Source organism: Tursiops truncatus, chromosome 1 (genome assembly GCF_011762595.2).
Source record: "Tursiops truncatus isolate mTurTru1 chromosome 1, mTurTru1.mat.Y, whole genome shotgun sequence".
Taxonomy (NCBI): Eukaryota; Metazoa; Chordata; class Mammalia; order Artiodactyla; family Delphinidae; genus Tursiops; species Tursiops truncatus.
Window position 1 is genome coordinate 55,745,870 of NC_047034.1, and position 25,443 is coordinate 55,771,312.

At 37.9% G+C, this 25,443-nt stretch overlaps 1 protein-coding gene across 2 annotated transcripts in view; it reads right to left on the bottom strand.

Annotated features, from left to right (window-relative positions):
- KLHL20 (kelch like family member 20) overlaps positions 1–25,105 on the bottom strand; it is a 79,624-nt gene extending 54,519 nt beyond the window's left edge. Inside the window, exons 1-3 of one of the 2 annotated variants that reach the window (XM_019952083.3) lie at positions 24,955–25,079; positions 23,971–24,034; positions 9,737–10,310 (exon numbers count right to left, since the gene is read on the bottom strand). In XM_019952083.3, coding sequence (XP_019807642.1) covers positions 9,737–10,310; positions 23,971–23,993 — 597 coding nt within the window. In that variant the 5' untranslated portion in view covers positions 23,994–24,034; positions 24,955–25,079. Of the gene's footprint in view, positions 1–9,736; positions 10,311–23,970; positions 24,035–24,954 lie in introns of both variants that reach the window. The other variant, XM_019952084.3, reaches the window with a different exon arrangement.
- Positions 25,106–25,443: the final 338 nt, after the last annotated feature.

Genomic DNA, 25,443 nt, shown 5'->3' on the forward strand with positions numbered 1-25,443 from the left:
CCCTGATCCGGAAAGATCCCACATGCTGCAGAGCAACTAAGCCTGTGCACCACAACTACTGAGCCTGCGCTCTAGAGCCCACGAGCCACAACTACTGAGCCCATGTGCCACAACTACTGAAGCCCGTGTGCCTAGAGCTCGTGCTCTGCAACAAGAGAAGCCACTGCAATGAGAAGCCCGTGTGCAGCAACAAAGACCCAATGCAGCCAAAAAGAAATTAATTAAAAAAAAAGAAGAAATAGATGATTTGAACAGACCAATCACTGGAATTTAAATAGAAGCTGTAATTTAAAAACAAAACAAAAGGGAAAAAAGCCCCAAACCAAAAATTCCCTGCAGACAAAAGTCCAGGACTGGATGGCTTCTCTGGGGAATTCTACCAAACATAAAAAGAACTTATAACAATCCTTCTTAAACTCTTCCAGAAGATTAAGGGGGACAGAACATTCCCAAAGTCATTCTATGAAGCTGTCATCACCTTTATACCAAAACTAGACAAAGACACTACCAAAAAAGAAAATTACAGGCCAGTATCTTTGACGAATATAGATGCCAAAATCTTCAACAAAACATTAGCAAACCAAATCCAACAACACATTAAAAGGGTCATACATCATGATGAAGTTAGATTCATCCCAGGGTCATAAGAGTGGTTCAGCAAATCAATCAATGTGATACACCAGATCAACAAAAGACGAAAACCACATGATCATCTCAGTAGATGCAGAAAAACTATTTGACAAAATTCAACGCCCATTCATGATAAAAACTCTCATCAAAATGAGTGCAGAGGGAACATATCTCAGCATAATAAAAGCTATTTATGAAAAACTCACAGCCAACATAATTCTCAACACTGAAAAGCTGAAAGCCTTCCTGCTAAAATCTGGAACAAGATAAGGATGCCTACTCTTGCCACTTTTATTCAACATAGTATTGGAAGTCCTAGCCACAGCAACCAGACAAGAAAAAGAAATAAAAGGTATCCAAATCAGAAGGGAAGAGGTAAAATTGTCATTATATGCAGATGACATGATACTATATATACAAAAACCTAAAGACTCCACACAAAAACTACTAGAACTGATAAACGAATTCAGCAAGATAGCAGGATATAGAATTAACATACAGAAATCTTGCATTTCTTTATACTAACAATGAAATATCAGAAAAAAAAGTAAAAAAAAATCCCTTTGAAAATAACATCAAAAAACTAATAAAATATTTAGAAATAAACCTGACCAACGAGGTGAAAGACTTACATGCTGAGAAGTATAAAACATTAATAAAGGAAACTGAAGACGGTTCAAAGAAATGGAAAGATATCCCATGCTCTTGGAAGAATTAATATTGTTAAAATGGCCATACTACTCAATGGAAGCTACAGCTTTAATGTGATCCCTATCAAAATACCAATGGCATTTTCCACAAAACTAGAAAAAATAATCATAAAATATATAAATATAAGGAACTACAGAGGATCTAGAACTGCCAAAGCAATCCTGAGGAAAAGAGCAAAGTTGGAGGCATAACCCTCCCAGACTTCAGAAAAACTACATTGGTATATATACCAATATACCAAAACTATATATACCAATATATATAACAATATACCAAAACTATATTGGTATTGGCACAAAAACAGACATATGGAACAGAATGGAACAGAACAGAGGGTCTAGAAATAAACCCGCACAGCTATGGTCAGTTAATCTTCGACAAAGGAGGCAAAAATATACAATGGGAAAAAGAGAGTCTCTTCAGCAAGTGGTGTTGGAAAAGTTGGACACCCACAAGTAAATCAGTGAAGTTAGAACACACCCTCACACCATACACAAAAATAAATTCAAAATGGCTTAAAGACTTAAACATAAGACATGACACCATAAAACTCCTAGAAGAGATTATAGGCAAAACACTCTCTGATATAAATCGTACAAATATTTTTTTAGGTCAGTCTCCCAAGGCAATAGAAATAAAAACAAAAATAAACAAATTTGACCTAATCAAACTTCCAAGCTTTTGCACAGCAAAGGAGACCATAAACAAAACAGAAAGACAACCTACAGAATGGGAGAAAATATTTGCAAATGATGCAACTGGCAAGGGCTTAATTTCCAAAATATACAAACGGCTCATACAGGTCAATATCAAAAAAAACAACCCGATCAAAAAGTAGGCAGGGCTTCCCTGGTGGCACAGTGGTTGAGAGTCCGCCTGCTCATGCAGGGGACATGGGTTCGTGCCCCGGTCCAGGAAGATCCCACATGCCGCGGGGCGGCTGGGCCCTGAGTCATGGCCGCTGAGCCTGCGCATCCGGAGCCTGTGCTTCGCAACGGGAGAGGCCACAGCAGTGAGAGGCTCGTGTACCGCAAAAAGAAAAAAAAAAAAAAAGTAGGCAGAAGACCTAAATAAATATTTCTCCAACAAAGACATACAGATGGCCAACAGGCACATGAAAAGATATCCACACTGCTAATGAGAAATGCAAACCAAAACTACAATGAGGTATCATAACAATGGTCAGAATGGCCATCATTAAAAGGTCTACAAATAATAAATGCTGGAGAGGATGTGGAGAAAAGGGAACCCTCCTACATTGTTGGTGGAAATGTAAACTGATGCAGCCACTATGGAGAGTATGGAGGTTCCTTAATAAACTAAAAATAGAGTTACCATACGATCCAGCAATCCTACTCCTGGGCATATATCCAGAAAAGACAGAAACTCTAATTCAAAAAGACACATGCACCCCTATGTTCAGAGCTGCACTATTTACAATAGCCAAGACATGGAAGCAACCTAAGTGTCCATCAACAGATGAATGGATAAAGGAGATGTGGTGTATATATATAATATGTATGTATACCCTATATTATATATATTCCATTATATATAATGGAATATTACTCAGCCATAAAAACGAACGAAATAATGCCTTTTGTAGTAACATGGGTGCATCTAGAGATTATCATACTAAGTGAAGTAAGCCAGACAAAGACAAATATTATATGATATCACTTATATGTGGAATCTAAAAAAATGATACAAATGAACTTATTTACAAAACAGAAAGACTCACAGACATAGGAAACAAATTTATGGTTACCAAAGTGGAAAGGATGGGGAAGGGATAAATTAGGAGTTTGGGATTAACAGATATACCCTACTATATATAAACTAGATAAACAACAAGGTGCTATGGTAGAGCACAGGGAACTATATTCAGTATCTTGTAATAACCAAAATGAAAGAGAATCTCATAAAGAACTGAATATACAGATATATAAAATTGATATATACATAGACTGAATCACTTTGCTGTACACCAGAAACTAATACAACATTGTTAATCAACTACACTTCAATTAAAAAAGAGAGAGAGAGAGAATAAGAAAAAAAGGGAGAGGGCCCAAGTCAATAAAATCAGAAATGAAAAAGGAGAAGTTACAGCTGACACCACAGAAATACAAAGGATCATGGAGACCACTATGAACGACTCTATGCCAATAAAATGCACAACCTAGAAGAAATGGACAAATTCTTAGTAAGGTACAATCTCCCAAGACTGAACCAGGAAGAAACAGAAATTGAAACAGTACTGAAATTGAATCAGTAATTTTAAAACTCCCAACAAACAAATGTCCAGGACCAAAGAGCTTCACAGGTGAATTCTACCAAACATTTAGAGATGACTTAACACCTATCCTATTCCAAAAAATTGCAGAGGAAAGAACACTTCTAAACTCTTCTATGAAGCCATCATACCTGATGGCTGATGCCTGACACCAAAACCAGACAAAGATATCACACACAAAAAGAAAATTACAGGCCAATATCACTGATGAACACAGATGCAAAAATCCTCAACAAAATAATACTAGCGAACTGAATCCAACAGTACATTAAAACGATCATACACCATGATCAAGTGAGATTTATCCTAGGGATGCAAGGATTTTTAAATATGTGCAAATTAATGTGATACACCATGTTAACAAACTGAAGAATAAAAGCCATACGATCATCTCAAAAGATGCAGAAAAAGCTTTTGATAAAATTCAACATCGATTTATGATAAAATAAAAACTCTCCAGAAAGTGGGCATAGAGGGAACATACGTCAGTATAATAAAGACTACATATATGAGAAACCCACAGCTAACAACACCCTCAATGGTGAAAAGCTGAAAGTGTTTCCTCTAAAATCAGGAACAAGACAAGGATGCCCTCTCACCACTTTTTTTTTTATTTTTATTTTTCTGGCTGCGTTGGGTCTTCATTGCTGCATGGGCTTTTCTCTAGTTGTGGCGAGCAGCAGCTACTCTTCATTGCGGTGCACAGGCTTCTCATTGCAGTGCCTTCTCTTGTTGCAGAGCATGGGCTGTAGGCACGTGGGCTTCAGTAGTTGTGGCACGTGGGCTCTAGAGCGCAGGCTCAGTAGTTGTGGTGCAACTTAGTTGCTTAGTAGTGGGCTTAGTTGCTCTGTGGCATGTGGGATCTTCCTGGACCAGGGATCAAACCATGTCCCCTGCAGTGGCAGGCAGATTCTTAACCACTGTGCCACCAAGTCTCTCACCACTTTTATTCAACATAGTTTTGGAAGTCCTTGCCACAGCAATCGGAGAAGAAAAAGAAATAAATGGAACCCAAATTGGAAAAGAAGAAGTAAAACTGTCATTGTTTGCAGATGACATGATACTATACATAGAAAATCCTAAAGATGCCTCCAGAAAACTACTAGAACTCATCAAAGAATTTGGTAAAGTTGCAGGTACAAAATTAATACACAAAAATCTGTTGCATTTCTGTCCACTAATATGAAGTATCAGAAGGAGGAATTAAGGAAACAATCCCATTTATCATCACATTGAAAAGAATAAAATACCTAGTAATAAACCTACCTGAGAAGGCAAAAGACCTGTACTCTGAAAACTGTAAGACGCTGATGAAAGAAACTGAACACCACAGGAACAGATGGAAAGATATACTGTGTTCTTGGATTGGAAGAATCAATATTGTTAAAATTACTGCACTACCCAAGGTAATCTACAGAGTCAATGCGACCCCTATCAAATGACCAATGGCATTTTTCACAGAACTAGAAATAATTAAAAAATTTGTATGGGAACACAAAAGACCCCGAATAGCCAAAATAATCTGGAGAAAAAAGAACAGAGCTGGAGGAATCATGCTAACTTCAGATTATCCTACAGAGCTACAGTAATCAAAACAGTATGATACTTGCACAAAAACAGACACATATATCAATGGGACAGGACAGAAAGGCCAGATATAAACCCACGCCCTTATAGTCAATTAATCTACAACAAAGGAGGCAAGAGTATACAATGGAGAAAAGACAGTCTCTTCAATAAGTGGTGCTGGGAAGACTGGACAGCTACATAAAAGAGAATTAGAACATTCTCTAACACCATATAGAAAAACAAACTCAAAAGAATTAGGAGTTTGGGATTCAAATATACATACTACTATATATAAAATAGATAACCAACAAGGACCTACTGTCTAGCACAGGAAACTATACTCAATATCTTGTAATAACTTACAATGGAAGAGAATGTAAAAAAGAATAACTGAATCATTTTACTGTACATCTGAAACACAACATTGTAAGTCAACTATATTTCAATAAAAATTTAAAAAATAAACAACGCCCCCCACAAAAGTTCTATGAATACTACTATGAATTAAACTGCCTGCTTTTGAAAAAAAATTTTAAAAAGCCCCTCAAAATGATTAAAGACCTAAATGTAAGACCAGATACTATGAAACTCCTAGAGGAAAACACAGGCAGAACACTCTTTGACACAATCGCAGCAATATTGTTTTGCATGCGTCTCCTAAAGTAAAGGAAATAAAAGCAAAAATAAACACATGGGACCTAATTACACTTAAAAGCCTTCGCATGGCAAAGGAAACCATTGACAAAACAAAAAGACAACATACTGAATGGGAGAAAATATTTGCAAATGATACGACCAATAAGGGATTATACACATTGAAGCATTCAGGAGTAAAAGAATATGATGTATGCAGTATACTCTCAAATTGCTGAAAGAAAAATATTTATATAATAAGGACAAAATGATAAAGAAAATGTGGCAAAATGTTAACAACTGGTGAATCTTGGTAAAGGGAACATGAAAGTTTTCTTTTTCCTACAATTTTTTATACATTTGAATTTTTTTCAAATAAAGTTTAAAAATTATCTTTCCAATCTGATAGGTTAAGAAATGTTTTGATGTATGTTTCTTTAGTTATGTATAATGGTGAGTATCCTTTCATATGTTTATTTTATACCTGAATATCTTTTTTACACATCGCTTATTCATATCCTTTGCCTATTTTTCTAATGTATTTTTTATGGTTTTTCTCATTGAATTTGTATGAGTCTTATGGGAATTAGTGTTTTTTCTGACACATATGCGCAAAATAGGTTTTCTGAGTTTGGCATTACTTAATTTAGTTTATGGTACTTTTTTGGTTGAACAATATTTAATTTTTATGCAATCAAATTTATCAATCTTTCTATATGGCTTCTGGGTTATATCCTGCTTAGAACGGCCATTTTTTACCCCCAGCCTACTAATGCTTTCTTCTAGTACTTTTAGAATTTAATTTTTTAGGTTTAATTTATTTATCAGTTGGGAATTCCATCTGTTTAAAGAGTTTATTTTTTCCCCAAATCACCAGTTTTACTAAAGACACATATTAAACAATTTTACTTTCCTCCACTGACTTGAAACATCTACTTCTGGACCCTTCTCAGTGCCACTGATCTGTTCCTTCTTTAGTTCCAAACTGTATTGTTGTAATATTTCTTAAAGCCAATGATTCTAATATTAAATTTTGGAAACTACCTGGCTGTTCCAGCATAAATAGTTATCCGTTGGTATCTGAGGAGGATTGGTTCCAGGATTGCCCTCTACCCCACTCCCCTGTGCCCCCAGGATACCAAAATTCATGGATGCTCAAGACTCATATAAAATGGCACAGTATTTGCATAATCTACACAATCTTCCCATATACTTTAAATCATCTCTAGATTAACTTATAATACCTAATACAATATAAATGTTATGTAAATAGTTGCCAGCACCTGACAAATTCAAACATTATCTTTGGGAATTTTATGGAATTTTTCATATTTTTGATCCACAGTTGGTTGAATCTGTGAATGCAGAACCAGCAAATATGGAAGGCCAACTATATGTTTGTGTGTGTGTGTGTGTATCCTCCTTAACCAATCCCTTCCTTTGCATTTCATGACCCCCAGGTTGCTGGTTTTCCTCCTTTCTCTACGCTAGTTATTCCCAGCTTCCTTTGTCAGTTGCTTTTTTGCTAATCATCCTTCAATATTTGGAAAAATTTTAGGGCTTTTCTCTTCTCTCTTCCTACTATGTGATCTCATTGGCATTGATTTTTTTAACCTTGTTTATGGTGCTTTTTGTAAAAAAGTTTTATATTTATATAAAATATTAAAAAGTTTAAAATTTATATACAAATATATCAATTTTCTTTTATGGCTTCAGGGTTATATCCTGCCTAAAAAGGGTTAAGCCATAGTTTAATTATTATGACTTCATTACTATGTTGATGACTCCTAAATTTTAATCTCAGCCTAACTTCTTTTCTAAGATACAGATGCATATAAACAGTGAGCTGCTCAGTATCTCTATTTAGCTATCTCACAGGCATCTCAAACTGAATATATCTAAAATGGAACCCATGATTTTACCTCCTCAAACTGTTCCCCTGTCCATTTCATTTCTAGTACAGATTCCCAGAAATGAGATTGCCGAGTCAAAGAGTGTGAACAAAAAGTGTGTAATTTTGATATACTGCCCAGTTTCCTTCCAGAGGGGTTATATCAATTTATACTTACACTAGCAGTGTAGCTATTTCTCCATGGTCTTGTCAACAGGGTGTGTAATCAAACTTCTGGATACTTGCAATCTGATAGATTACAAATTTGTAATCTGATACATAAAAAATAGTACTTTGGTATAGTTTTAATTCATTTTTAAGTTATTAAGAACAAACTTGAGCAGATTTTCACGTTTAAGGGCAATCTGAACTTCTTGTTTACTGCCCATTTTTCTGTTAGGTCACTGGTCTAGGTTATTGACCAATAGGAGCTCTTGATGTATTAAGGATATATCATCTGTAATATGAATTGAAAATATTTTCCCCCAGTTTGTCTTTGATTTTTGTCTTGATATTGTTTTGTTTTACCATGCAGAAATTTTTAATTTTTATATAGTCAAATCTATCAATATTTTCTTCTATGCTTTCTGGGTTAGTCAATTAGAAAGGCCTTCTTCATTTCAAGATTATAAAGGAATTGCTTCATGTCATCTGCTACTATTTTCATGGTTTCACTTTGTATTTTTTAAATCTTTGATCCATTGGAAGTTATCCTGTTGGACAGAAGAGTGGTATTAAAGAATAAAATGAACCATGTCTTTCCTTTGCTTAAAACCCTTTAATGGTTTTCTTTTCTTTTTTAAAATAAATTTATTTATTTATTTATTTTTGGCTATGTTGGGTCTTCATTGCTGTGCGTGGGCTTTCTCTAGTTGTGGCGAGCAGGGGTTACTCTTCATGTGGTGTTCAGGTTTCTCACTGCTGTGGCTTCTCTTGTTGCAGAGAGTGGGCTCTAGGCGTGCAGGCTTCAGCAGTTGTGGCTCAGGGCTCTAGAGCACAGGCTCAGTAGTTGTGGCACACAGGCTTAGTTGCTCCACAGCATGTGGGATCTTCCCAGACCAGGGCTCGAACCTATGTCTCCTGCATTGGCAGGTGGATTCTTAACCACTGCACCACCAGGGAAGCCCTTTTAATGGTTTTCTATTGGTCTTAAGATTAAATTTCAAATTCTTAACATGGTCTATTAGCTCCATTGTGATCTGGCTCTATTCTTTCTATAAAATCATTATGTTACATCCTCCCTTTTGCCCTCTGGATCTCACTGGGTTTCTTTCAGTTCCTTGAACTTGTTATGCTTCTTCATGTTTCAGAATTTTGTATGAAGTGTTCCAGAACCAAAGTTAAATCTCTCTGTAATACACTGTTAAATCATCCAGGGCTTCTTCTCTGTAGCACCCATTAACTGTAATTATTTATTTATGTAATTATGAATTCAATGTCTATCTTCCCTGCTAGATTATAATTTCCACTAGAACAGACACTCTAGGCATCTTGTTCATTACTGTAGCCTCTGTTCCCAAGCACAGTGGCTGAAGTATAGTAGCTTTACAAATACTTATTAAATGAATGAATAAATGAAAAATAACAGGTTTAATTAAAAAATACTTCTAATAACATCCAATTTCATTTTTCTGATTATTAGTTCAAACAATCTCTGATCTACAGTTTATTCTGCTGAACAATCATATAATCAGGAAGGAAGTGCTTTATAAAAACGACCAATACCAACTATCCTATCAGTAATAAACTGTATTCTGGCTTATAAATTAGCCTTTTATGAATATGTCTAGGGAAATCAATCCCTGAAAACTTTAGTTTTTGCTAAAAGAACACAAAATTGTCCTATAAAATAAAAACCAGGCTTAGAATTTATAACATTTCTTTGATATTATGAGTTAGAATTAGCAGTAAATACCTAAACAGGTATGTGTTAGCAGAATGGTGAACCCATATTGTTCTCCTGACAAATACATTGTGAATGCATCAAATCACCAAGTACAACTCACCTCTTGAAAGTTATGTTGCGTGAACTTGTCTGCTATCCTTAGCAACTCACGACATGAATGTGTGTCAGCAAAAGCCCGAATGCCCAGGCAGTTAGAAGGATCTAATTGTCTCTTTAAGAATTCACAACAGGCTTCCTGTATTTCTGCCAGCTGAAGGAGGCAAGCAGCTGGCAGAAGGGTCTGAACATTGCCCTCTTCCACAGTTATCTGGGAGGTATACGCAAAGTCTATCAGTAGTTCCATAGCCCTCTCATCTATGTCTCGGATCACAACTTCCGTCTGACGGCTCTCTGCCAATTCTCCTGTAAACATAGCTCGGAAGTAGGGACTACAGGCTGACAAAATGACTCGATGGGCATATATCTTCTTAGCGCCCACAACTAGCACCACATCACACAGCTCCCGGTGCTTTCTCAGAAGGTTAATCACCTCCAAGGTTTGTCGAGGGTGCTTGTCTGAGATATAGGGCATGCGGGCAGGTTGGGGAACCCCTTCTGGCAGTTTGTTGGGGTCTCCAAGGGTGCAGCGGCTTGTTACATCCATTCCAGTCTCTCCTGGTCGAATGTTGGTACACCTACAGAGATGGGGGTGGGAGAGAGAAGAGAAGATGGCAATATTTTTAGAAGCTAATTCCTGCATTTCACATGTATATTGTATGTAGAAATTCAGGTGCTAACTTACTAGGTAAATGCCACAAACTTAAATTATTGACAAATAATTAGAACTAAGATATTTGGATTTTCATAATCATCACACTGTATCTATCAACATGGAGAAAAAAGAGAATCTATGCCCCTCAGTTAAGATGATAACTATGCTTTTAACAAATATTTACTAGTTCTTATATTTTACAGAGCATTTTGCTATGGACTGAGGAAAATTCAAAGAAATATAAAGAGGTAATCAGGGAACCTAATTATCTAGAAGGAGAGAGAGACACATGAATAGCCAGAAAGGGGGCAACCAGGATAAAAAATGTGGTTCAGAAAGGCAAAATCTATAGTTATTTGTTTATACTGGAACATAGACCTGGCATAAGCTATCAGGTTATTACAAGGGTATGTATTTTTTTGTGTGTGAAGTAGGAATATTACATTGCATTTTTCCAGAGCTTAGGTGAAGTATCCTACACACATGGTTCAGATCGTTATACTTCTGTTTCTGATTCTCTACTTACTAAGCAGTCTTCTGACTCATGTGAGTCTCAGAAACTAATCATCTATGACTGTACTGAGATAGTCTAATACTGGCCTGCAAGAGACAGTATCAGTTTACTACCCCTAAAGCTGTACCACTGACAAGACCTACAGTATAATAAAACACTAGAGTGTTGACAGAATCCCCTGGGAAGGAGAGGAGAATATAAAAGGACATTTTAGGAAGAAGAAACTACACTTAGCTCTTCCTTTCTTTAGCAGCAACCTGTTTTTCCCAAGTACTTATACATTCAATATTTCTACGCTTGGCCTCAGCCTACAGGTAACTGTATTCTATAGTACAAACTGTTCATAATTCCTGACATCTGGTAGAAACAGCACTGTTTACGCTTGACAATTTAAAACTGAAACATAAAACTGAGCAAAACTGAGTTAAAGGATAATTGTTACCACCCATGTAAACAAGCAAAAAAGCTTTCAGCCACAGTACTTAATGGTCTCTTGTTTGTAGTAGATGCTGAAATAATACATCACGTGGTTAACAGTGGTACACCATTAAAGACAAGACCATTTAAAAATTTTCCATTACAATACTGACATTGTATGTTGAAATTAAAGAGTTTTTGTTGTGACCTTAATTATGTACACAAAGATGGTACTGTTGAACTCAGACATAAACAATTTTTTATTTCACCTAAGTACAATATGAAAGCTAATTTCTACATATCTACTTTTTTAAAAAAAACAGTATGCAAATAAAAACACTCATGATTGTATTAGATTGTATAGATTCTGACTTTCAATAATTGATAATTTCTCTATTCTTATCAACTGTCTGGTTTGCAAACTTGGAAGGAATTCTCATAAATGTGGTCATTCTCAAAAGTTCTGTTTTCTCTGCTCTCTATACACATTCTTGGGGAAGTGCATTTAATCTCATGGTTCCCATCACCCATATGTGAATGGCTAAAGCACATAGGCTTTCACTAGTTGTGTCGAGCGGGGGCTACTCTTTGTTGTGGAGCACAGGCTCTAGGCACGCGGGCTTCAGTAGTTGTGGCACGCGGTCTCAGTAGTTGTGGTTTGCAGGCTTAGTTGCTCCGCAGCATGTGGGATCTTCCTGGACCAGGGCTTGAACCTGTGTGCCCTGCATTGACAAGCAGATTCTTAACCACTGTGCCACTAGGGACGTCCCAGGCCAAAAATCTTGGAGCCCCTTCCCTTCCACATACCCTCAAACACAATCCATCAGCAAATTCTGTCATTCTACCTCCAAATAATACCTAGAATCCAACCATTTCTCTACCTTTCGACTAGTCCCACCCTAATTCAGGCTATCCTCACACTTCTTTATATGATAATAGCCTCATAAGTGGTCTGCTTGCTTCCACCTTTGCTGATTTATATTCTCTTCTCTAAACAACCAAACTGATCCTTTAGAAAAGTCAGACTATACCTTTCCTCTGCTCAAAATCCTTTAAACACTCATATCAGTAGCAAAAAACAAAGCCTATAGAGTTTACGAACTTCTATATGACTCCTCCCCTGGCTAACTCTCTGAATTCGTCTCCCACTTTCCCCTCACTCATGGTTCTCTAGTCACACAGACTTCCTTGCTATTTCTGGGACACGCCAAGGCCTCTCTTGCTTCACAGCCTTAATCCTCCTTCCTGAAAGGTTCTTCCCCAAATATCTGCAGAGCTCATTCCCTTATTTCTTTCAGATCTCTGTTCAAATGTCAACTTATCAGACCACCTTATACGAAACAGCATCTCTTTCTTCTACTACCCTATACCCTTTACTGTGCTTAATTTTTCTTCTTGAATAATTACCTCCTGATATAATGTATTGGCTTTCTCTCCCAACCAGAACATAAGCTCCATAAAAACAAGGCCTCTGTTCTCTTTTACTCAATGCTATCCTTCAACATGTGGATCCAGTGCTCATTAAATAGCTGTCAAATAAATTCAGCTTTTCTTCCTGCCAAAATAAACTATACCCTCCAAACTTTCTTGTCTGGTTCTCTTGAAAGAATGCCCAGTTTGTAGCCAGGCAAACATAGATTCAAACCTTAGCTGCATCATTTATTAGGTATAATCTTGGGCAAATTACTTAACGTCTCTGATCCTCAAGTTCATCATTTGTAATTGTGGGGATAATTACACTTACCTCACAAGGAAAATGACAGTGTTGGGATTTGTCTGAATGTAGGTCCTCTGACTCCAAAGTCAGTGCTTTATCCTGAACTGTTTTGGTCAACTAGATGGAGCATTTGAGGCGGAAATGATCCTGGCAATCTGGTTTACGTGGTTGTTGTTCTTAGAAGGGAGAAAAGGCAAGCATGCTGCCACATGGCTGGACTATGCTGCTCTTTTAGGAGAATGAGAAGGAGCAAGAACAAGGATCACTGAGACGATAAGGGGTGCCTCATTTTAAATCCTCTGAGAAGTTGTATTTATTTCTAGCAATTTAATTCTAGATGTTATATTTAATTCTATACATTAAGTTATTTCTTCTGTGGTTCTGCTATTTGTTTTTGTAAATGTTTACTTTCAAAAAATCTAAGCCCACATCCTCCAACAGTCTCATCACATCCAAAGGGTTCTACTGGCAGAAATGGTTCGTTTTTTCTACCTCCCCCCCCCCCACCCCGCCCCGTACATCCCCATATATTTTTCTGGGCATCTTTGAGGGGAAGTTATAATAAGTGTCCCAGAAATAGGTTGTGTTCATACCTTATCACATCTATATTCACAAATTCTTTGTTTGGAGTCTGATGGATTAAGTACTCTAATGATTTGAGGGGTGGGGTGGTAAACTAAAGTGTGAACTGCTCCCCAGCAAGAGGAAAGAGCCCTAGGAAAGCTATTTTTTTTAACCACTTTTTAAAAATTGAAGTATGGTTAATTTACAATGTTGTTAGTTTCAGGTGCAGAGCAAAGTGATTCAGTTATACATACATATATGTATACATATATATATATATATATGTTCTTTTTCAGATTATTTCCCATTATAGGTTATTATAAGATATTGACTATATGTCCCTGTGCTATACAGTATGTCCTTATTGTTCATCTATTTTATACTGTGTATATGTTAATCTTAAACTCCTAATTTATACCGCCCCCCCCCACTATCTGCTTTGGTAACTGTAAGTTTGTTTTCTATGTTTGTGAGTCAATTTCTATTTTGTAAATAAGTTCATTTGCTTTCTTGTTTTTGTTTTTTTTGATTAGGAAAGCTTTTAATTAAAGGCTTGGGGGAGCAAGCCTGATTGTCCAAGTGAAAATTCATCTGGAGAAACCAGAGGGTCTCAAATTATTTGCTTTTCTATCCCAATAGTGAACTAATGACATTACAAAAAAAAAAAAATATATATATATATATATATAATACATACATAAAGAAATTGAACTCAAATAACATTTTTATTAACTTAATTTTCAAGACTAATTTACATATGTTTTAAGGCTGAAGGAGCTAAGTGGAAGGATTATTCTGGACTCTATCCACAGTTAACAAACTAAGGAGACCAAATAGAGCTTTTGCCTTCTCCCACAAAAGGACTGCCAATTGCTTCATTTGCAAATATTTTCTCCCATTCTGAGGGTTGTCTTTTCATCTTGTTTACGTTTTCCTTTGCTATGCAAAAGCTTTTAAGTTTCATTAGGTCCCATTTGTTTATTTTTGTTTTTATTTCCATTTCTCTAGGAGGTGGGTCAACAAGGATCTTGCTGTGATTTATGTCATAGAGTGTTCTGCCTATGTTTTCCTCTAAGAGTTTTATAGTGTCTGGCCTTACATTTAGGTCTTTAATCCATTTGGAGTTTATTTTTGTATATGGTGTTAGGGAATGTTCTAATTTCATTCTTTTACATGTAGCTGTCCAGTTTTCCCAGCACCAAGAGGGAGGAGATATGGGGATATATGTATATGTATAGCTGATTCACTTTGTTATAAAGCAGAAACTAACACACCATTGTAAAGCAATTATACTCCAATAAAGCAATTATACTCCAATAAAGATACTCCAATAAAAAAAAGGGGGGGGAAGGACTGCCAATTCTAGGAAAGAATCAGTCTTTCTAAAACCAAAAGGGTATAAAATCTGCCAATCAGTTTAGCAGATTTTGTATTCATTAAGTGCTTATGAAAAACATAACTTCAAGATAAAGTCTATTAATGGCATATTTTACCATCAACTCTCTCAAACCTTAACAAAATCTTATTTCGTTCTACCAGCCATGTACTTCAGGGGAAGCTGACCATGTCCCCAGCTTTAAGGATGAATCCCAAATTCTCTTGCAATTTTAGGTCAGGATGAAGCTGATAGTGAAGAGGCTACACTGGAGACGCAGAGAGAACTTGGGTCGAAGGAGGTACTATCAGGCTGTGCATCGACCAGCCCTGGAGCTCATACTACCTATGGCCTTCTCGTTATGTAAATAAAAGATGTCCATATCGATTAAGCCAGTTTGAGTCAAGAAACTTTGTTACTTTCAGCCCCAAACTTTCTGATACCAAAAACACAGTAGTTAAAATGTGAAACAGGGCTTCCCTGGTGGCACAGTGGTTGAGAGTCTGCCTGCCGATGCAGGAGATGCGGGTTCGTGCCCCGGTCCGGGAAGATCCCACATGCCGCGGAGCGGCTAGGCCCGTGAGCCATGGCTGCTGAGCCTGCGTGTCCGGAGCCTGTGCTCCGCAACGGGGGAGGCCACAACAGTGAGAGGCCCGCGTACCACACACACACAAAGAAATGTGAAACAGTAAAATTAGCCACATGTTCTAAATTTACTAAACAACATTAATACAGAAAAAATTGCCCTTGCTTTGACTGGCCAACTATTCCTGTATATAGAGGTTCTTGCTCCATTATTATCAGATTTTCTAAATAGGTACTGATAGATTTAGAATTATGGTTTGAATTTGTGCCTTTTCTTTCAAATGAAGTAAAAATGTTGTTAGAAGACTAGATACTCTTTCTTCATGGCTGATAGCCCAATTCCTGTTAGGCTGTTACATTAAGTTTTAAAATACTGTTTCTCTAACACCAGCTATGCGGGGGTGCTTGGTTAAAGCGCAGATTCTTAAGGGAGGCTAGAGAATCAATATCTCTGGGGGTGTAGTTACAGAGTCTGCATTTAGCAAGCAGGTTATTTTAACACAAATTAAAGTTTGACTAAAAACTGGCTAATAAATTTGACTAATAAATAAAATTTCTTTGTTAGCGGAAACTGTTGGTTTTTACAAAGAGACTATGTTGACCTAAGTTGAAAGGAAATAACAACATGGAGAAAGTAATGATTCAAAATGTAGCTATAAAGGAAAGAAAAAAGTAAGAGCGAAGTCTTGTCAAACATACAAAATGAAATAAAACAAGAAGGATTCACATTTACCAAAATGTCAATAAATCTAAAAAAATCAGACATTATGTATGAAATCATTTTAAGAAACTGTAGGGACTTCCCTACAGTTGGTCCAGTGGTAAAGAATCTGCCTTCCAATGCAGGGGACCCTGGTTCGATCCCTGGTCGGGGAAAAAGATTCCACATGCCGCAGCGCAACTAAGCCTGCGCGCCACAACTACTGAGCTCTCACGCCTCAACAAGAGAGGCTGGGGGCTGCAACCTACAGAGCCCACATGCCCTGGAGCACGCACACCACAAGTAGAGAGAAAACCTGCATGCCACAACTAGAGAGAAGCCGGCGTGCCACAACGAAGACCCAACATAGCCAAAAAAAAACCAAAAAACAAAAAACTAATTACTACATTTGAATTTGTACATATAATTGGAAGGAAAAAGCTGCTATTAAAATTTCTTCAATTATTCTTTCACATTCTGTGGAAAAGGGCAATGTTTATTTCAGAGACAGATGGTGCTTTTAAGAAAACATCTATTTGGGCCTTTTAATTATAAAACGCAAGGTGAGGGCCCCTTGGGATGATAAAGACCATTAGATGTACTTCGTCTGCAGTATTTTTTGGTTTGTTTTGAAATTTAAATTGAATTTGAATATCATTAGGAGGGCTTGGAATCTTAGTTCACCACAGACCCCACCACTCTCTCTTATGTGAAACTATGCCAGGCACTTATATGAACCACCTATAAGATATACGAGGATTTTGTTTTTTAACCTCTGTTCTAGAGGCAGCAAGATTGTAACAAAGAGAACTAAACTACTCAGTATAATAAAGTAACAGTAATTTCAAAGGCAGAAAGTTTTAGGGCGAGAAAGAGAATTAGAAAGGAAAAGAAACAGAGACTGATTAAAACTGGTGGCAGGTTGTGATTTAAGGAGAAAAACAGCCAGTGAGAAAATAATGAATGGCCAAACCTTTACGGTGTCCTTCATTATCCCTAAACTTTCAGTAAAATCCTGAGGTATTCAATGGCAGTGGTCAATGAAGGTGAAGAGAGAGAGAGTATGCAGTATTTCTAGAAAGAAGCTTGGCTGTGAAAAGAGACATAAACTACTATGTCTGTTTAAAGAGAGTAATAACTGGAAAATGATTATATATTGATGCAAAGAACCAGAAGGAGGGAGAAGTTTTAAAATATATGTAAAGAGGGAGAGAATAAATGATGGAGCAAAATTCTTGAAAAGTGGGGGTATTTAGAAACAAAATACAGAAGAATGGATCTTAGACAAAAGGGAGAGGGCCTCACCATAAGAGATCAGAGTAAGGGCGTGGGAGGAAACATAGTGTGGAAACAGACACATTTATTTTTGGGTAAGGAGGTGTCAGGAGCTTGAGGAAGTTCATACCTGATGGCCTCTTTTTTCTGTGAAGCTGGGATTTGGGGGAGCAGGTCACTTGCTGCCACTGAAAGGAGTGTTAAGAGGATTATGAGAAGAATGGGTAAGGATGTGAAATAGCTACTGTGGGGAATGAGTAAGCATTGATTAGGGACTCATAGAAATACTGTTGGATGACACTGTTGGCCCAAATGATACAGCATGAATTCCCTGTGGCTGGTTTTATCAACAGCCCAAATTACAGAATATAAATGCCTGCCTTAATCTAGAATGGGTAAATGCCACGGACAAACTCGGGAGTTCAGTGAGTGGTGGCTAGAAAATGGTTAAAGTGGTTGCAGGAGTAAACTGTAAAAACACAAGAGACAAAAGTGTGTTGATTATGATTAGGTCAAAGAACAGCTGGAATGGGCATTCAAGAGGTTATGGTCAGAAAACAAGTTATCAGGACTTAAAACGATTTCAGAGAGAGATTTTCTGAGTCATAGTAGGAATGAATTTTTGAAGTGAGTGAAGGTAAAAGTCCCAAGAATTTAGGAGGTCAAGGAAATGCAGGCTAGATAAATGCATGGGTCATTCCCATGAATACTGATATCTCGAATGATAGAAGAATCAAGTCATGTGCATGTAGGAAACATAAACCAAAGAACAAATAAAATATCTTAAATATTCATGTTTGCTAAAGGAATGCTACAACTTTAGTACCTCCCTAAGTACATTTAATAACAGCATTTCCACATACCCCAAATATTTGAGTCAACTTAAATTTCACAGCTATCATGGCACTCGTTCCTCAGATCTACTTCAAAAGTAACAGTCTTAATTGAGGAAAGAGTCATGTTCTATAAGTGGCTATGATAATTTGAAATCAAACACAATAAAAAGTTTAGAAAAACATAGCCTTCTAAAGCATTTATAATCAAGTTTTATCTCTTAGTCCAAAGACCTGCAGAATCTTTCCTTAGCTTGGAATTGTGCTCCTTATCTACCAAATGAGCATCTCTCCCTTTATACTTCAAACATTTGTTTTAATTTGGAAATTAACAGCCTGCTCTTAAAAGATTCAGCTGAGTTGACCCTCATTTAAAGTCCTAAGCACACACGAATAGGGAGAGCTAGAGATTTGAGCATACAAATCCTTAAAACAGAAATAACATCTCAAAGTGCCAGTGAGGCTTATTAGAAGAGCATCCACTAGGCAGTACAGTCCCTACCACACCAGAAAGCCAGGCAGTTAATTCCTTAATCTGAAAGTAGGTCATGAATTCTTCAGCCTTAAGGCATCACTGTTTATTGGACGAAATGAGGGTCAGCATTGGGTGCCTTGGCCCAGCAATTAAGGTAAGATAGAGAAAGGGCAATTGGCCATGCAAACAAGCTGGTCTCCCTTTATGTCAGGAAAGCAAGTCTTCCTAGGATACCTCTCAGCAACTTCCACTGACATTTCATTGGCAGCACTGTGTTACACAGCCAACCCCAAATGCAAAGAATATTAAACATATCAAGTATAATATTTTTTTCTTGTGTCTATGTAGTAGAAGGAGGAAAGAAAGGAGAGGTGTTGAGTAAGCCAACTTGGCATGGCACACCAAGAAAGAGCCAAATCAAGCAGGTATATCTTATATTATTATTTTTTTAAATTAATTAATTTATATTTTGGCTGAGTTGGGTCTTCATTGCTGTGCATGGGCTTTCTCTAGTTGAGGTGTGTGGGCTTCCCATTGCAGTGGCTTCTCTTGTTGCAGAGCATGGGCTCTAGGCACACGGGCTTCAGTAGTTGCAGCATGTGGGCTCAGTAGTTGTGGCACACAGGCTTAGCTGCTCCGCGGCATGTGAGATCTTCCCAGACCAGGAATCGAACCCGTGTCCCCTGCATTGGCACGTGGATTCTTAACCACTGCGCCACTAGGGAAGTCTCCTTATACTACTATTTTAAAGCATACATTTTAGACTAAGTAAAATAAACTGGAAATTCTAAAGACAAGAGATCTGAATGGGATTTGTCTTTTGACGTTGAACTCAAGGAGCTCATCTGTGATCTTCACCATGAGTGAATGTTATCAATAAAATCTCTAGATACAATTAAATAAAACAAAACCCAAAGAACCTAAAGCTTCTTACCCATTTATGAATCTTCAGTGGGTTTTCATCTTAGGCCCCACCTTAAACACCCCTGATACTCCCTAGGATTTTGCTTTTGGCATATTCCTTTTCTGTTCTACCCTCATTCACACCTACAACTTCAAGAATCTTCTGCATACTGATGACTCACAATTTTTTTTTCTCTCCAGCCCAAACCATTCTTCTGCCCCAGATCCATAGTGCAATTACATGATGGCTATCTCTACCTGGCTGTTTCCTCGACATAATAATCTTAAAGAATACAAAAGAGAATCTATTCTTGGCTTAGTAAAACCTGTTCCTCTTCCTGTTTTTTTTTTTTTTTTTTTTTTGCGGTACGTGGGCCTCTCACTGTTGTGGCCTCTCCCGTTGCGGAACACAGGCTCCGGACGCGCAGGCCCAGCCGCTCCGCAGCATGTGGGATCCTCCATGACTGGGGCATGAACCCGCGTCCCCTGCATCGGCAGGCGGACCCTCAATCACTGCGCCACCAGGGAAGCCCCTCTTCCTGTATTTTTGATCTCATTATGGCAGCACCTAGTTTCCCAAGCTAAGATCTTTGGAGTCATTTATATCGTTACCTTTTCCTCACTCTATATTCACCAAATCCTTTTGATTTTACTATTAAACTCTTAATTCCATCCTCTTCTCTCAATCCCCACTGCCATTGATCTACTTCAGGGCCTCATCAGCTTTCATCTAAACTACTACAACTCCTTTAAATTAGTATTTTTTGCCATTATTTTTTCCCTCTTTCTGGTCTACATCCTATCTTCTTAAACATCAGCCCCAAAACCAAATCTGATTTGTATAACAACATCCATTGGCTCTTAAATACCTAAAGGGTAAAGTTGAACTCTTTCCCATGGTTATAGCCTCATTTTCCATGATTTTCCCCCCTTGTTTCCCCTTCTTCCTCCCTCATATACTCTACACTCCAGATATACTTACCATTCCATACATGTTATACACTTCCAGGTCTTGGTGTCTTTTTGTGTTTTCGTTTTTGTTTTTGGCACAGCTGTTCCTACTGTTTATGGTGTCTTTATTATCTCCCTTCTTTAATTCTTATCCTTTAAAGCACATTCTTTAAAGCAAATTCTTATTCTTTCTAAAAGATGCAGCTCAAATATCACCACCTCTGTGAAGGTGAGCTTTCCTCATCTCCACAGAGCACAGGCTTACATCTCTACTAAAATGCTGTTCATGGGACTTCCCTGGTGGCGCAGTGGTTAAGAACCCGCCTGCCAATGCAGAGGACACGGTTTCAATCTCCTGGTCTGGGAAGATCCCACATGCTGCGGAGCAACTAAGCCCGTGTGCCACACTAGTGAGCCTGTGCTCTACAGCCCGCAAGCCACAACTACTGAGCCCGTGCACCACAACTACTGAAGCCCACTCGCCTACACCCTGTGCTCCGCAACAAGAGAAGCCACCGCAATGAGAAGCCCGCGCACCACAATGAAGAGTAGCCCCCGCTTGCCGCAACTAGAGAAAGCCCATGTGCAGCAACAAAGACCCAACGCAGCCAAAAAAAATAAAGTCCTGTTCATGTCGTATTATGGTACCTGTTTACATGTCTTTCCATCACTTCATCTGTATACGTACAGTATACAGGCATAGAACAAGTACTATATAAATGTTTGGTGAGTGAATAAACCAATTCCTAATAAAATCAGGCTCAGTTTCCTATTTGTATATTTAAGAAAAGATGGAAGAATTACATTGCAAAATGTTTTAGTATCTCTAAATTAAATCAATGATTAAAAAATAGTATCTTGGGAGACGGGCACACTGTTGGTGAGACTTCAGACTGGTATAATCTCTAAGGAGAGGAATATGTTAATATTAACCAAAATCTTGAAATGCACATACTCTTTGGGCAATTTTACATCTAAGAATTTATCCTATACTTACACAACTGGGCAAAAGCCACATACAAGGATATTCACTGCAGAATTGGTTGTAACAGCAAACCGTTTGAAATAAACATCTCTCAAAGGGACTGGTTAACTATGGTACTTACAGATAATAAAATACTATGTAACTATTAAAAAGAATAAGGTGGGTCTATGTATTTGTCATATCTACAAGATAATGTGTGAAGTGAAAAAAGAAAGATACAGAAGACTGCGCATGATGTGTAAACATTAGTGTTTTTTAAAAAGGGGAGATATTCTATATATGCTTGTATATGCATTACAATACTGAAAAATGCATAAGAAACTGCTTTCAGGTGGTTCCTCTGGAGAGGAAAATTGGGAGCTAGGGTCAGCATTGGGAGACTTACTTTTCATTGAATATCTTAGCTTTTAAATTTTGTAGCATTTACCCATAATAGGTAGTTAAATAAATGAATGCAATGAAGCTTTACTAATAAAATGCCAATCAGTTTCATAAAGCTTTATGATTAAGCACTGGAATACCCTAACAGCAATTTTCAATCTTTTCTTGTTCATAGTTTTTCCCCCCTCATGGGAAAAGTCTGTAGATACGGTTCAGCTGTTCAGTCATTCAAACGATTATTCAGTGATCATTAGGTGCTAGGGATACAAAGATACAGAAGACATATGACACTCAAAGAGCTCACACTCTAGTAGTGAGAACAAACATGTATTCAAATAATCTCAATATAAACAGTTATTTCTCATTCAAAGCTTCTCCAATAGCTGGTAGGTATAAACCCAACATTACTTTCCAGAGACTGCTTTCTGGGTTGCAGCAGCAAGAATGACAGCCCAATAAGGAAAGGGTGTGACCAAGACTTAATATAGGTAGCAGGTAAAAGTAAAACCAGAGAGCAGTGGTAGGCCAGGCTCTGGCCAAGTGATGGTGATGAAAAAAGAACTGTAACTTAACAATTAATGGCATCAGAATTCTCCAATATGTTTAAACAACTGGCAATATTATATAAAAAAAGCAAGAAAAAAAAAGGGTAGGTATGAGTGATTAAGCAAATATTTTATACAGAAATTACTGATAAACCAAAAACATTCTCATGGTGTGCCTTCTCTTTTTGAAAAATAATAAGTTCATATTAAACAATTACATAAGATATGACATTTATGGCAGCTGAGGATGAGAAGCAATCAGTGGTTCTGGCAATCATGTTAGAAGTTGAAGTGATGAAGCATTTAATATATGTGTTGTTAATTTCTTCATGTACTTTCAGTCAAATATTATTCCTACTTTAGAGTCAGACACAAATAAGATAATGGTATTTGTTATATCCATAACATCTTTTCATCTGGCAATCTCAAAGCACTTGCAAGCATTCATTAATTCCCAATATCCTGGTCAGATACATTACAGAAGTAAACTGGGGCACAAAGAAGGTGAACAGGTCAAGGGCAATCAAAAAAATCAATAACTGATTTGGAAAAAACATTTATATTCTGGTTCTTCCTCCTGGTTCTAAGTCATACCCCCATCACAAAATGCTTCTTCTCTTAAAAGGGTCTACCAGAGCTATTTATCTTTGATGTTAAACAAAAATGATTAAATACAGTTCAATAAATGTAAAATGAGTTTTACAAATGAAGAAACAGAAGTGGGCTGATTTTCAATAAGGATTTGAGTCCTATTTGTTGGAACAGATAGAGAAAAAGCATTACCAAATTTCTAAATTCTAGGGTTAGGAGAATTGTCTATGTTTTCCCACACACTGTTCTATTTTTCTATAGACTAAGTTATGTCCAATATCTTTTTTAGTCCTCGACCAAACTTCCCTGCAATGCAGCTATTTTAATTAATAGAACAAATGTATTAATGAACATCAGTGAAATAACCAAAACCATAATTAGACATTCAGTACAGCGTATTATAAGCAATCATTAGTCTTATGTGGCAACAGAACCCTCTACATTCTATGGTTGAGGACTATAATAAACCCATACAGTATCACAGTACACTTAGTGATTACCACAAAAAATTACCATGCAAAAAGGAAAACTGAAGTGTTAACTACATAAAACTCACAGCACTCTTTAGCAATTTAAGTTTTATATCTTACTCTATTTAAAAAGCTATTAATTCCTGATACTACTTTTGATTTATTTTAGAACAAGAACCATTAGTTACAAGCAGAATTTGGTAAGATTTGAAAACGTTTAAAAAAATTTTTTTAAATGAAGCCCTGGATTATTATGTGAATTGCATTTAGTGAAACCGAAGGTTTTCTTCCTAAATGCCTACCTGCGCATTGGCTTTCCTTCCATGCAACATGAAAAGTACCCTTCACCACACTCTAAAGCCGAACCTAAGACAATAGAAAAGCAGTACTTAAAAACTATTTCTGATCTTTCCGATAACAATCTCTATACAATAATTTCGTTCAGTGATAAAGAACTTTATATCCTATTATACGACAGGCCTTTTGCAGATGCACAATCATAACCCTTACCTAGTACCTTTAAGATGACCATCTTTACTCTGAATGCTAAAAAGATTCTATGTGAATGTGAGGGTAAGTGCGCTAAATAGTCCCGACTGCTAGGTTAGTCTTGTCTCTCTTCAAAAAGTGCTTTGGAGACATTTAACTTTGACCTATCAAGTATATCTACAGAGTATTCACCAGATACCCATAGCAGTACTAACATGATAGATCGGATAGGGAACACGCTGGTTTAACAACGGATCTGAAAGCTGCTAAGTTGTCCCGAAGGGACAGGAGTAGGAGTAGTCACTTGCCTTTAAGTACAAACAACTCCACTTTCGATAGCCCGGGCAGATAGAACAGGGTAGAGAAACTATGGCTCCAGACTAACATTCTCTTTACAAGCCCTTCCCTCAATTCCCGAAACAATGTCCACCACCCACTTGGCAAGATTTCGCTAGGTCCCGAGGGTTAAGTGGGACTCACGATATCCACTTCCTTCCCCACAAATTCCAACCCCTGTCTAGGGAAGTTGTCCAGGGTGCGGAACCCCACGCCCTCAGGCAGAACGGCCCAGCGGCTCCCCTGGCTCCGGGGTAGGGCTGTCAGCCAGCTCGAGCGCAGTCTGGTGCCCCGCAAGGCCCAGCCCCAGCCCCCAACAGTCCCTTCCTGGTGCCGACTGACAGGCGGCGGGAGACGCACGGCCCCTACCCAATGGGCAGCTCGGCAACTTGGGACCACAGATTTGCAAAGCGAGTCCTGGGTGCTGTCCACTGTCCCCTGCTCTAAGGCTGCTAACCTACCGGCTCCGACACTTTCTTCTCTGCAGTAGGCTCCTCTGCCTCCTCCGCCCGCCGCCTCCTCTCTGGCCTCTTCTCTGCCTCGGGTAGCGCAAGGAGGATGCCGCTCCTCGAGCTTATTTCCCCCACACCCCCCGCCCCACTTCAGCAGCAGGAAGTAGTCCTGTTTCTAAATCGTTCCCTCTGGAACCCACGTACTCTGCCAAGAGGTTCCGGCGCAGATAAGGAAGTAGATGCGCCCTTTGTTGGGGGCTTAGGTCCCTTCAAAGACTGCCAGTCCTCGTTACCAGTTCCTTGTATCCCCACCGTGACCACTGTGCTAGTTCACCGCTGAACTGGCAGTATTTAAATACTGAAGGCTTCTTTCTTCTCCCCATCAGAAGCCAATAGAAAGATGGGAGGAGTCACGGAAAGCCAGGAATTTTGATTTATTTGTAGCTGGTGCGTTTCCTGTTGGCGCAATCTTTTTCCTTATTGTGGATTGAATGATTG